The sequence below is a fragment of the Lethenteron reissneri genome, chromosome 20 (assembly GCF_015708825.2).
Source record: "Lethenteron reissneri isolate LAM-NWPU_2019-01 chromosome 20, ASM1570882v1, whole genome shotgun sequence".
Taxonomy (NCBI): Eukaryota; Metazoa; Chordata; class Hyperoartia; order Petromyzontiformes; family Petromyzontidae; genus Lethenteron; species Lethenteron reissneri.
The window spans coordinates 15,210,212-15,223,389 of record NC_083798.1 but is presented as its reverse complement, the minus strand read 5'-3'; the positions used below and the strand labels follow the sequence as shown (position 1 = coordinate 15,223,389).

The window sequence follows — 13,178 nt, the reverse complement described above, 5'->3', positions numbered from 1 at the left end:
CGTTACCCCGCGAAGCACACGGCCAACTCTTGCGCACAAAGAGAGGATTCTGGTCTCCTGAGTTCACACTTGGTTAAACAAATAAACCCGAGTTGACATGAACCTCGAGTTCATTCACCCTTACTCCGTGAGCGTGTCTGGGGTCACCTTGGGCCAATGCGTCCCCCCCCCCCCTTCGCTTACTTACTTATCGATTTCAAATATTTTGCCAAGATACAATCCCGAGGTGTGACATCTCATTTACAGTGCCGTCCTGAAAACGACACACATAAGGGTCCACATGCCATTTTGTACGCTTTGTGAAATCAGTTTTTATTCTCCGATTCTTTTGATGCTGTTTTCTTTTTACGTTTCACGTGCACACAAGTGCACATTCAAAATAGGCTGCCTGCATGCACACTTGCTTTGAGATTCGTCGTGGTAGGCCTTTGCAGTTGGCAAAAAATAGACATCACCCACCAAATGTTGAGACTTAAGAACCTAATTGGTCAGGCGAGTAATCCGATTAAGCGTGCCGTAACCTAAACGGGTAGTTCTTCACGTCTCACGACCCTACTGTTCGCCTTTGACCAAATAATCTGGAATGGGCCCAGATCTCGTCAGATCTCGGATGCTGAGCAGGATCGAGCGGGGACGACGGCGCTTAGATGGGATGGGCGATTGCTCTGTGCACAAACAGGTTGCACTAGGGCTTGCGGGTCAACGAGGTGGGCAACAGATGGCAATGCAGAAAATACACGGTTGTACTGTACTTCTATGATACCATGCCTAATACTCGAGGCCTTAACCAAACCGCACTGGCCAGCGTGGTAAATTACGATCAAGCAACCCTCACAAGTGTGTGGAGGCCATCATCCAGCAGTGGATTGACAAAAATAGTCATACGTGTGCATCATGCTCTACACACACATGCACGCACACACACATGTCCGTGTTAATAAAGGCATTTTCAACAATTTCCACAACTTTTCAGTTCATCACAAAGGGTCTATTATTTCTAGCTGAACCGCACTATCGATAGAGCAGGAAACCTGGGCTACTGACAGAGGCAGTGACAGACGGCCAATGAGCGAACGCCGTTTCCCTGCCCCCCCTCGCATGTCCCACAAGCTACGGAATCAGAAGGCCTGATAACAACGCAAGCCAAGTCGAGCTGTACCTTAACACACTAAATAAATAAATACAACCATAACAATACACACTAACACCAAGGTTGAGATTACGGGATAAGCAACACCGAGCAGAGTTACTTTGCAACTGGACTTTCACGCGAGTCGATTCGTTATCATGCAGTCATATTCTAGTGGGTCCAAATTCTGCATTTAAATTCTTTCTTAGTAAATTGCCAAACCACACACAATGTGCACGATCTTGCAAGATCTCGGAAGCGGGAATGAGCCTGGATAGTGTTTAGAGGGGCAACCGCTATGCACAGGTGTTGTAGGCTGCTGCAGAGCTACGTTATGGACAGTAGGGTGCAGTGCAGTAAAACCTATTGTACGACACTAAGCTCCAACGTTTATGCTACTCACCTTCACCAACCTGCATTAACCAGCGAGGTGAATTATGGTAAAAAAATACCACATAACTCCTACGACGTGGGGCGGCCCATACCCGGTAGTTGACACCTCGCAGCCGCCCTCACCCAGCCCCCGTTATCCCAAACCCTCAACCCCTTGACCTTCCTCACCAGCGATCTCGTCTAGCGTGGTGGCCTTCATGTCGAGCATCACGGTGCCGTTCATGATGCAGCTGCGCAGCTCGAAGAGGCTGTGCAGAGACAACGTCGCCACGTACGGCTTGCTCCACCGCTCGCCACCGTCCTCCACATCCTCCTCAAACTTCAGCCACCTGTAGCACATCAAACACGGGGGGGGTGGTGTGGGGGGCATATGCTTCTGCACCATCAAACAGACCATCGCCGCTGTGTGACCCAGCAAAATTTGGGAGGGGTCTCTCCCTGGGCCCCCCGCGGACACCAAGCATCCTGTAAACGTACGTAATCAACGTCGCGTGTTCGACCAGTCCCGTTTGAGGCGCAGACGTTAACCAAAGTGTGCGGCGGGGTGCAACTCGTCCGCACGGGAAGCGGAATTAAAAGTGAAGATTACAACGATGTGGGCTCTGTCGGTAACAACTGCAGAGACACAAGTGCAGATGAAGAGACGAGCAAGTGGAGTGGTGGCCGAGGGGTTCAGAGGTCACAGCATGGAGCCAGCATTTCCTGCTACAGAGCGATTGACTACTAGCTACGAAAATTCTAAATGTAAATTCCTTCTTTTCGTGACACGCATATTTTTTAAACGCAAACGCGCGACCCTCCGCCGCGTGCGTGCCTTACCTCGCCGTTTCCCTCCACTCGCACTCCTCACCGTCGCGCATGCACAGCTCGTCCATCTCCGTGAAGAGGTCGTGGGCCACATGCTCCTCGTCGTCATCCTCCACGCCCAGGATGAACTGCACGCGCTGCGACGGCGTGTCTGTGCACGCAAGCGGGGCACAGGACGGCGGGATTCGTATTAGCGCTATGGTTCCCGCAATAGAATTTTTTTCCCAACAGCGATATCACGTCACCATTGGGGCGGTGACGCGACCGAGCGGCAGCGTATCTGCCGCTTGTTGCAGAGGTTCGGAGGTCGAGCCCAACGTCAACCTTCGTTAATACTGCGGGTGTTTTAACCCATTCCAATGACGGACGTGTGCATCATCAGTTTTTATTCTGGTTCCGTTCTGATGACGTATGGAACCGAAAGGAAAAAAAAAACTAAAATGCATTTATCGGTACCGAGGCTCCCACAAGGCCATGCGGGAAGGCGTGTGGCACAGTTTGGTGCCAGCTATCATAGTGCGGTCGTGTCGCTACAATTCTCTGCGGTGAGTACAATGTCTTTAAAACCTCAAATATAATCAACGCCAACCGCTTGGGCGTTCCCAGATTTAGCGGTGAACGGGACCCACCCTGCAACTTGCAGATGTCTCGGAACGCGAAAGGGTGAACCATATATACGCGCCATCCTCTTCACATTAGACGTTTAAGATCCTGTGGCGTCCAAAAAGTTTAGGCCATGTGTGACGGCGGCGTCACAGTCCAAATTCTTTAGTTTACTCACAAATTACCTCATTGAGTAAAGCCACAGAGCAACATCGCCCCCTACTGTGACACTACCTCCGACGACAACCATGTGAAACATTGCACCTTCATAACAGCCTTGCACAGCAGGAATGCAACGAATACCAAATGTACGCATTATTTCATTTTATTAATTTACATGACATGGAGATTATCACGATATCAGTTTCCCATGACTTTACGTTGTTAATGTACTGTGCTTGAATGAACTTCTAGTAAGTATAAGTAGTTCTTCATCTGCAGATCACTTGATATTGGTGTGCAAAAGTTCTTATAAAATATCGGTTAGAACACACAAGCTAACCGTTATAACCACACCGTCAATTACTCCCGAAAACGTTTTTCAAGGCGGCGATTTATGGGGAAATGGTGCGATGCGCTGCATCGGCAGTAGTGCTCGAAGCAGGTGACGAATGTCGTCAAGCTTTAATTTAATAGGAAACAGCAATTGTTCAGAACTTAAATTATCGTGTTGGTACAGAAAATAAAATACTTAAAAGAATAAAACGAAGAAAGAAAATCACAATGATTGGTGAAACCTAAAATATGATTACCGTGGATCTTGTGTTTCATAATATAGCACAGTATCGCCACATCACGGCATCCATAACACTGGTCTACAATTGTTTTAGACGTCGTCTGCTTCAGAGATGAAATGTGCTGTTGATTATGGATTTTTACGTGCTGAATTCAAATGACAATGATTAAAATAACTTATTGGCTACTGTTCCCAAGATATTTAAGTTTTTTACATTTTACGTCTATGTATATTGTGTAGATAGTAGAGTTTTACTCATAAATTGTAAACCTGTGTCTTTTCATGTGTTTATGGTTGTTTTACATGATAACATGTCACCTGTCCTGTTCATGTAACACTTAAAAATCTGCAAAAGGGTTATACAAATAAAATGTATCTTGAACAAAAGGCAAAAAACTATTATTATATATAAGTACATAGTTTAGTCCTTATTCAGTGTCTACTTTTGGGTTTGTCTCTTGTATTCATTAAATGGAGCATCTCTTGTCTCTGTCCAGCAATAGTCTGCAAGCATTGATAGGCTCCATTCGCCCTGATAGCGTTTCTCCATTGTCGCAATGTCCTGGTGACATCGCTCGCCATGCTCTTCGCTCACTGCTCCGCAGTTCAGTAGGAAAAATCTCGATGAGTGCCAAAAATGTTATCTTTAGTGACATGTTGCAACCAAGGCTTTTGTATGCCTTGATGCGGTTTTCCACCAACTCCCTGTAGTTGTCTGGCTTGTTGTTTCTAAGAAAATGTGTTGCCACTAACTGGAAGACGATAATTGGTTCTTTACCCTTCTATCTGGCAACAAAACTGACACCTTTTTGCAAGGAGTCATGTTTGCATAGACCGCAATACCTGCAGTCATAATACAAACAAAAGAACATAACTCTGATAATGTGCACTGTCCTTGAAGTTGATTGGTCCACACCCGAGACAGCTTTCCTTCGAGCCTAGTCTCATATGGGTTGGACCAGATGACGCCAAAAGGCGCACAACTCAAGGACAATGCACCATCAGAGTATGAGAGCTCGGGGCAAGCATCTACACTATGGGGACCTCATTTGCCAGTAAAAATATGATAATTGGTTCTTTACCCTTCTATCTGGCAACAAAACTGACACCTTTTTGCAAGGAGTCAAACATGACACCTTTTTGCAAGGAGTCAAACATGACTCCTTGCAAAAAGGTGTCAGTTTTGTTGCCAGATAGAAGGGTAAAGAACCAATTATCATATTTTTACTGGCAAATGAGGTCCCCATAGTGTAGATGCTTGCCCCGAGCTCTCATACTCTGATGGTGCATTGTCCTTGAGTTGTGCGCCTTTTGGCGTCATCTGGTCCAACCCATATGAGACTAGGCTCGAAGGAAAGCTGTCTCGGGTGTGGACCAATCAACTTCAAGGACAGTGCACATTATCAGAGTTATGTTCTTTTGTTTGTATTATGACTGCAGGTATTGCGGTCTATGCAAACATGACTCCTTGCAAAAAGGTGTCAGTTTTGTTGCCAGATAGAAGGGTAAAGAACCAATTATCATATTTTTACTGGCAAATGAGGTCCCCATAGTGTAACTGGAAGACGTTCCATGCCCTCTTTTCCTTGCCACACAGTGCACTGTCAAATGCATCATCTCGAAGAAGTTCCCGAATCGGAGGGCCAACAGAGACACATTCCTTTATCTTAGCTTCACTTAACCTTGGAAATTTTCCACGGAGGTACTTGAAAGCTGCTTGTGTTTTGTCCATTGCTTTGACAAACTTCTTCATCAGACTCAGCTTGATGTGTAAGGGTGGTAACAAAATCTTCCTTGATTCAACAAGTGGTGGATGCTGAACACTTTTCCTTCCAGGCTCCAATCACTGTCAGAGTGGTCAATCTATCTTGATGTAGTGGGAATCTCTCGCACGACTATCCCATTCGCAGAGAAAACTTTGTGCATCTAGTCTGCAGACCAAGCAAGAGAGCAACAACCTTCAAATCACCACCAAGCTGCCCCTGATGTTAGTCATAGTTTATGCACCTCAAAAGTTGTTTCATGTTGTCATAGGTTTCCTTCATATGGACTGCATGACCAACTGGAATTGATGGCAAAACATTTTCATTATGCAGCAAAACAGCTTTAAGACTCAACTTCGATGAATCAATTAACAGTCTCCACTCATTTGGATCATGAACGATGTTGAGGGCTGCCATCACACCATCGATGTTGTTGCAGGCTACAAGATCACCTTCCATAAAGAAGAATAGGACAAGATCCTTTTGACAGTCACGGAACATGGAAACCCTAACATCACCTGCCAGAAGATTCCACTGCTGCAGTCTGGAGCCCAACAGCTCTGCCTTACTCTTGGGTAGTTCCAAATCCCTGACAAGGTCTTTCAGTTCACCTTGTGTTATGAGGTGTGGTTTAGAAAAGGAGGATGGGAGAAAATCTGGGTCACGTGACCATGATGGTTCAGGACCAGAAGCTGCATCCTCTTCCTCGTCTGACTCAAGTGAGAATGATTCTGGTGCATCAGGAACCGGCAGCCCTTCTCCGTGGGGTACTGGGCGAATAGCTGATTGAATGTTTGGATAATGCACAGTCAACTTTTTCTTCTTTGGCACACCTTTCCAAACTGGAGGCGCCATGCATAAGTAACAATTGCTGATATGATATGTTGGCTCTCTCCAAATCATTGACACTGCAAAAGGCATAGATTTCCTTTTCCTGTTCAACTACTGGCGAAGATTTGTTGCACAAATGTCGAAGCATACATGTGGGGCCCACATCGTCCTGATCTCCAATTTTGCAGCCAAAATAAAGGTGATAGGCTTTATTAACCATAGTGGTTATACTGCGCTGTTGTGATACAAATGTCACTTCACCCCAAACATAGCAGAAGTTATCTGCTATGTTTGTGTTATCGTATATACCGACTCGGTAGTATATCTGAAAACTAGAGCCAATCAACAATCTTAAGCATCATTTTCATTCTCAATGACCCATAATTAGTAAAGTTGGACTACATTTATTTCGGAAGCATTTTGGCTGTAGACCAGTGTAATTAGCGCCGCGCGCCGTGACCAGCGCTGGATGAGGTTTGAGGGAGGCCCCGGGGCTGCTCTGGTTTGGCGAGCCCCCCCTCTCTCTACTAAATTCCTTCCCTTGACTGTTTTACTGCTACCGATGCTCGATGCCAAATGATCCACTGTTACTCATTTTGGTTATGTCAATTCCAGTATTTATATGCGATGTACGAAAATGTCAAAGCTGAAAGAAATGAAACTATTTTAATTATTGAACACACATACTGATACTATGATTTTAATAACCAAATTACCTGCAGGCTTTATTATAGGAATGCGGTATTGCGTTTCATCCACTAAAAAGCAGTGGTGTAGATATTTTTTACGGGTGCCTCAAAATCTAAAGCCCCTGTGTTCATTGGGAGGCAGGGTGGCGCAGTGGTAGTAACACTTGTGCCTCACAGCAAGAGGGGCCTGGGTTCGATTCCCAACTTGGGTGCCTTTCTATAGTAGGGAGTTTTATGTTCTCTTCCTGTTTTTCATGGATTCTTGAGTTTCCTCCCATAGCTAAAAAAAACAGGCAATATTACTGGCATTGTCTAAACATCCCAACGCGGAAATATTGCTTGTAAATGACTCAACTAGGATTATACATAGCAACATTTCCTCCTATTGCAAACAGTTGGCTGGACCTTCCTGAAAAATACGTCTCAAGTTTCCTGGGTAAAAAGACAAAATAATATTAACAGCATATTTGTTGCTGCTTTCCCACCCCACCGCAGGTGGGAGTTCGTGTCACCATACTCCCATATCACACAACCTTCGGGGGCATGAGAGCACTTTGCTACAGGGTCAAAAGGCTGCCAAATATTTACACGTTCCTATGTTAAGGACCTCTCTCTGTCCCGCGTTTAAGTTCCAAGCATGTGCCTCTGCAAGTTTCTTCTGTGGACTTTTCAGATTTAGTTATGGGTAGGGTCAAGGGTTATTTTCCCGTGTCAATATTTTCTGACCCGTGCATAATAGCAGGCAATGTACACCAATTAAAAATGTTCTACTTGAGTCACATTGGAATTTTGCCTTTTCATTATCAAGTTAGAGATATGATACTGAGAGAGAGCAAGAAGAAAACATGGATTAGCGAATGTACATAAGCTGGAGAGATCACATTGACTGTAAAGAAAAGTGAGTTTGCTTGAGCAGAATACATCACTAAAAGAGATGATGATGATGGCGGTGGTGGGAGACTAACGAGGGAGTGACAGCCAAAGGAGGGAACATGCCCGAGAATAGGCCAACCACGAAAACGGATCGATATTAGCAGGAGCTGGATTGATTATTACATCACGTGACCATGAAGGATGAGGACAGCTGGAGGAAAGCTTCATCCAATATGGATGATTATGATAATGGTGATGACATCATAGTGAAATTTGGCAAATATACCAAGTAGGACTATCCTAAATAGCATGCAGGGAGACCAGTCTGGATAAAATAAAGGTCATTATTCAAATAATATTTGTTATGAGGGCTGTTGATGGATTGCGGGTAATGATTATTTAATTAATAACACCTCACAATCGGGCAAGATCAATCCACTGCTGGATTGTTGTCACCATCTCTTATGATTCTGCGATTAAGGCACTGCGTGCTTCACATTTCATCAGGTCGCTCATATCCATGGTATCCATGGTAGTAGATAGCGTTACACGGAACAGTCTGTTCCACAAACCAATAAAGAGGTTTTCTGCAGGTGGCAAAGGGAAGTGAATCCCAGGGTGTTGTGCTGGAGCGGTGCGTCGTCATTAGTGTTCTCGTTGTGCCAAATTGAATATCAAACAACAATTTGCACGGCCATTTTTTGTTACCACGCCATTGTTTTTGGCAGCAAAAGTGGGCGGTCTGTGCGTGCTTGCGCGACGAATGCGTTCATTAATCATCTCCAGGCGAAGCCACCTGTGCGCACACACGAGTGTGTCTCGCACGCAAGAATAACGCGATCGTCCTCCGCTCCACGCGCTCTCTGCGTAAGCACCAGCTCAAAGTGTAACCCCCTGAATGCACACGGCCACTCTGGCCACTACCCACATGAGAGATAAATAAAAAAAATCACAACCAGTGGCTTGGCTATCGAGTGTGCAGGGTGTGCAACTGCATTGGGGCAGATGAGCCCAGGCACCGCACTACAAAGTAGGGAGGGAAATTGAACAGGAAGTCCCATTTCATTCCTTGCGCCAGACCCGTTGCCAACCATGCTACGCGAACTAGCACAATGAAACATAAATGAAGATACAACTGTTATTTCGAAAAGTGTATTGGTTTAGCCATGTTTGTTTGTTGTAGTACAGAGTTAGACTGATGGCCTTAATCTAAGTTGTCTTGTGGTTGTTGTTGGTTGTTTGACTTGCATCCCACTGAGATTTTTGTACACAGCGTTGGTGTACGGTGTTTTTTCTGCAATATTTTGCCGTCTTTTCTTGGATTTTCTGTTTGAACTCAGTCACATATTCACTTTAAGATGTATTCTTGTTCATGTTTTTATTTTTTGTTTGTTGCTGTTGCACCCGATTCAAGAGCCGAATGGCTCACAGGGCTATACCTAATAAATGAACTTGAACTAACTCACGAGAGGTATGCGTGCTTTATTGGCACTGCCTTGCTCGCGCAGTTGCAATTTTTAAATCCTCAAGGCACTTTCCTGGAAGGTGGATTCGCTTGGATAATTACCTGGCACGGTCAAGCGGGACGGCTGTCAATGCGTCGCGGAGTCGTCACAAATTATTCACGGCGCTCCTTTCAAAAAGCGTGGGCCTGGTGCCCGCTGCCGGCTGACAGGGTGGCGCTGGCATATATTTAGAGCTCGTGTGGGCCCTCGTGGGATTACTTTGGCTTTCTCCGCACGTCAGGCCACCTGGCAACACCGCCGTCTGGGCGGGAGAAAACAAAGCCGGCAAACCCCCCGCGATAAACCGCGGGGGGACTGCTGCTCATGACATCCCCCCCTCTAGCATAGACTGGCCCTGCAGCGTGACCTTGTTTGAAAGGGAAGCATGCAAAAAAAACTCAAGGAGGGGCATGGCATAGACAATGTTGGAAAACTTTAAACAAATATTAATGCGGAACAGAATGAGCACGATGAGATCTACTTTTGTCTGTCGTGCATTCTGCTCAAGCTATCACCCACCCCACCATCCCCCCCCACCCCCCATGTATGTAGAAAGGCTACACCTTTCATGGCTTAGTTTTAGTTGTGCGCTTGGTATCGTGTCCATTCCAACTTCAACAATTTAGAATGGGGGGCTGAGCCTTTGGCAGAAGTGGGGGGCGGGTGAGAAGGGCCGACCACCTCCAGCCACTTCCTCCCCAATGCTTCGAGGCTGCCCGAGACACTCGTTTATCTATACGCCAGAGCCGAGGGGAATGAATGGAGATGTACCGAGATCAACAAATAGAGAAAAGAGCTACCCTCAAGCGGAGCAGCATCACATGGTGGGGCAGGGCGACCTCGAACGCAGCAACACATCGAGCTCAGAATGCCCCTACGTTTGCACGTCGCCATGGACACGGGGCGGGGGATAATATATTTTTTAAACAGTTGAGGGAATTTTCTTTTGATGAAAGTTAACGAGTGTACCCCTCGTGCGTCCGACGCGCACTCCCCGTGTCCGGGCCAAGATTGGCGAGCGTGACCGCATGCGATCCTGACGCGAGGGGTCTTAGCGCGGAGGAGGATTTGTTCTCGCGGTTTCCCAAGCTTCTGACAGCCGGCACGTGGAGCCACAGCGCCTGCGCTAAAGGGCAACGTGACGTGCCCTCGTGGCTCCGAGTCACTCCAGTAATGCTCCCTGTGAAATCTTAATGACCAGCCTAAAGACCAACCTAAACTGAACACCCGTATGGAATTATGTATACAAAAGCAATCCGTACATATATGTGTATACACAGGATATTACCACATGCTGAATACCAGACATGCTTTGCATAAATATTCTATGAATAAATAGATACACTGTATATGCTATAATTTCTCTACAGCCCTTTGTCTATGCCATTTGCTGTTTTAAAGCCACCCCATGCTGTGTTAGTGAGGATGGTTTTGACCATACTTCACTACGCTGGGTCAGTGCGGCCTGGTGAAGATGGGGGCCAGGACCGGTTCACATATCGCTCATCACTCATGTTAGCCATGGCGAGGAATCAAACTCAGGTTGATGGGTTTGTGGACGCAGTGTGCTGAACACGTTAAATGCAGTACCAAAATAATAACAATGATAATTATGTTTTGATATAGAGCTGCCAGATACCCTGAGGCGTATCAGATCGCTTTACATCTGAAAGGGCACTGTATCACGTATACAGTACTATTCAAAGTGTAGTGAGTCCAACGGAGTCACAGACGTTGTTCTTCAGAGGCAACACATTTATTCACAACACGTATATACAAAAGGGGTAACTGCCCCTTTACCAGATACAGCCTAGGGTGGTGACCACCCAGCTAACTATACTACACACAGGAATTACAGCGACGATGGACCGGACCCTCACTCGGGTCCCGGCCACGTGTTGGTGCCTCTTCAGACGTAGAACGTGGAGCTTCCAGCTTGTAGACGTGGAGCTTCCAGCTTGTAGAACGAAGCGACCACGGTCCCTCTCAGGGACCCACCTTTTATCCTCCCGGGTCGGGGCCGGCTCCTCCCTCGGCCCCACCCACCTTCGCGAGCATTCCAGCTCCCTCTCGATCCCTCTCGAGAGCTCTCCCCGGACGCGTGATCACCCCCTAGCCCCCCCCCCCCCCACCTGGGGGCCTCTCTATGGACACTCCGGATCACGTGTCTACGGGGTCAACCAGAGTGCCATGGCCCGGGGCAACCCTGTCCCTGAACTAACACTCTCTCGCTCCCCCCTGTGGGAGCCCGCACCGCACGCCATGCGTGGTGCCTACGCTATCCCAGCGCACACCAAGCCCCGCTAGGGCTGGTACTACACCCACCTACGGGGTGTACGCGGTGGCGGTGCATCGCACGCCGTGCTCTGCTAGAGCCGGCATCACTCTGTAACACACACGATGCTTCTTCTTGGTTCTTTCGGTAAAGTCACGTAGAAGTGAAGTAATAAAATAATAAAAATAAAACATAATAAAATAATTCTCACGATGTTTCGGCCACAACGCAAGCAGCCGTCCTCAGGTGAAGACCAGGTCTGTCGGGGAGACACTGTCTTGCGTTGTAGCAGTCACGAAAGCTTGCGTTGTGGCAGTCACGAAAGCTTTAAATCAAAATTTACACACGATGCTGTCCGCGACGTAAGTACATCGCACGCCACGGCCCTCCCGGGATGGCACCCCACAGTGACATCCCCAATGTCACTACAAAAGTATACCCTATATAGCTGCGACAGTTTAAATCTCTGTTCCCACACGTCACCGTAGGCACCTAATATAAATGTCAAAGCGAGCTGTGATTTACAGGTTATTCATGACGGGCGTTCGTCTCGGACTGCACACATATTAAAGATATTCACATTACGTATTAATACAGTGCATGGCTCATCTCAGTTCGAGTGTACACACGCGCGTGAGTGTACATGTGCGTGTGTACACTCACACGAGCGTGTCTGTGCGCGTGCTATTTTGGGTGGAAGTCCCCGTTGTCGGGCGTGCTCACGAGCGAACGCGTGGCTATGAAGCGCCGGTTATGTCACAGCTGCTACCATCTTGGCCAACAGCTGCCAACTTAGTCTACGTGAACGGCGCGGCTGAGATTCCTCTCGCCGCACGAAACTCCACATTTCCAATGCGGTGGCGGCGTCAGCGAACCGGTGATGGCGTCTCGTTTCGTGGAAAAGCAGCTGGGACTCTGCGACCGGCGCTTGCAGCCGTTAGACGAGGCCGTAAACTCGCCACGTGCAACGCAGCAGGGTGAGAGGAAACTGGAAAGGAAAGTGGGGCAGTGGAACTCTCCGGGCTGCCTCCTGGCGTTTTGTGACGCCAACCGAATGTAAATGTTGGACGTCCAAGCTGCTCGGAGCAACAAAGACTCTGGCGTCTGTTCCCGTTTGGCTTGGGTCATTGCCCCGGAGCTGTGATTGACATCTGAAGCAATTTCTGCATACATCCATTTCGCTCCACTACCCAATTTCAGTTTCACTTGATAATGAAAGCAATGTAGCATTGCGATTCAAGAACAATGTTTCTCACAAGTACAATATTACCTGGATCAGATGCGTGGACATGAACAAAAATAAAAGAACAAATAAGCAAGGAGAAGGCGCATGCTTGGAATTACACGGACGAACATAAAAATGAACACATGTATGAGAAAACATAAGCAAGTTAGAGACATCTTTTGAACTGTTAAGAAAAGTAAGCGGGATTTGGCAGGACACGTTGCTATAAGCGTTGAAGGCCAGTGGTTCAGACCGAGATTCCATCCTTCATGGAGATGCAGCGATGAAATCAGCACGTGTCCAGGTGTTGGGTGGATTGTTACACCGCAGTACCAAGAGAGCTCGTGAT

The 13,178-nt window shown here is 47.1% G+C and overlaps 1 protein-coding gene across 9 annotated transcripts in view; it reads right to left on the bottom strand.

The window, feature by feature from the left end:
- LOC133344845 (sodium bicarbonate cotransporter 3-like) overlaps positions 1-13,178 on the bottom strand; it is a 79,109-nt gene that overhangs the window by 42,148 nt on the left and 23,783 nt on the right. For all 9 annotated transcript variants that reach the window (XM_061555090.1, XM_061555086.1, XM_061555088.1 and 6 more), the window contains exons 4-5: positions 2,342-2,480; positions 1,691-1,851 (exon numbers count right to left, since the gene is read on the bottom strand). In XM_061555090.1, the coding sequence (XP_061411074.1) occupies positions 1,691-1,851; positions 2,342-2,480 (300 nt within the window). The remainder of the gene's footprint in view (positions 1-1,690; positions 1,852-2,341; positions 2,481-13,178) is intronic.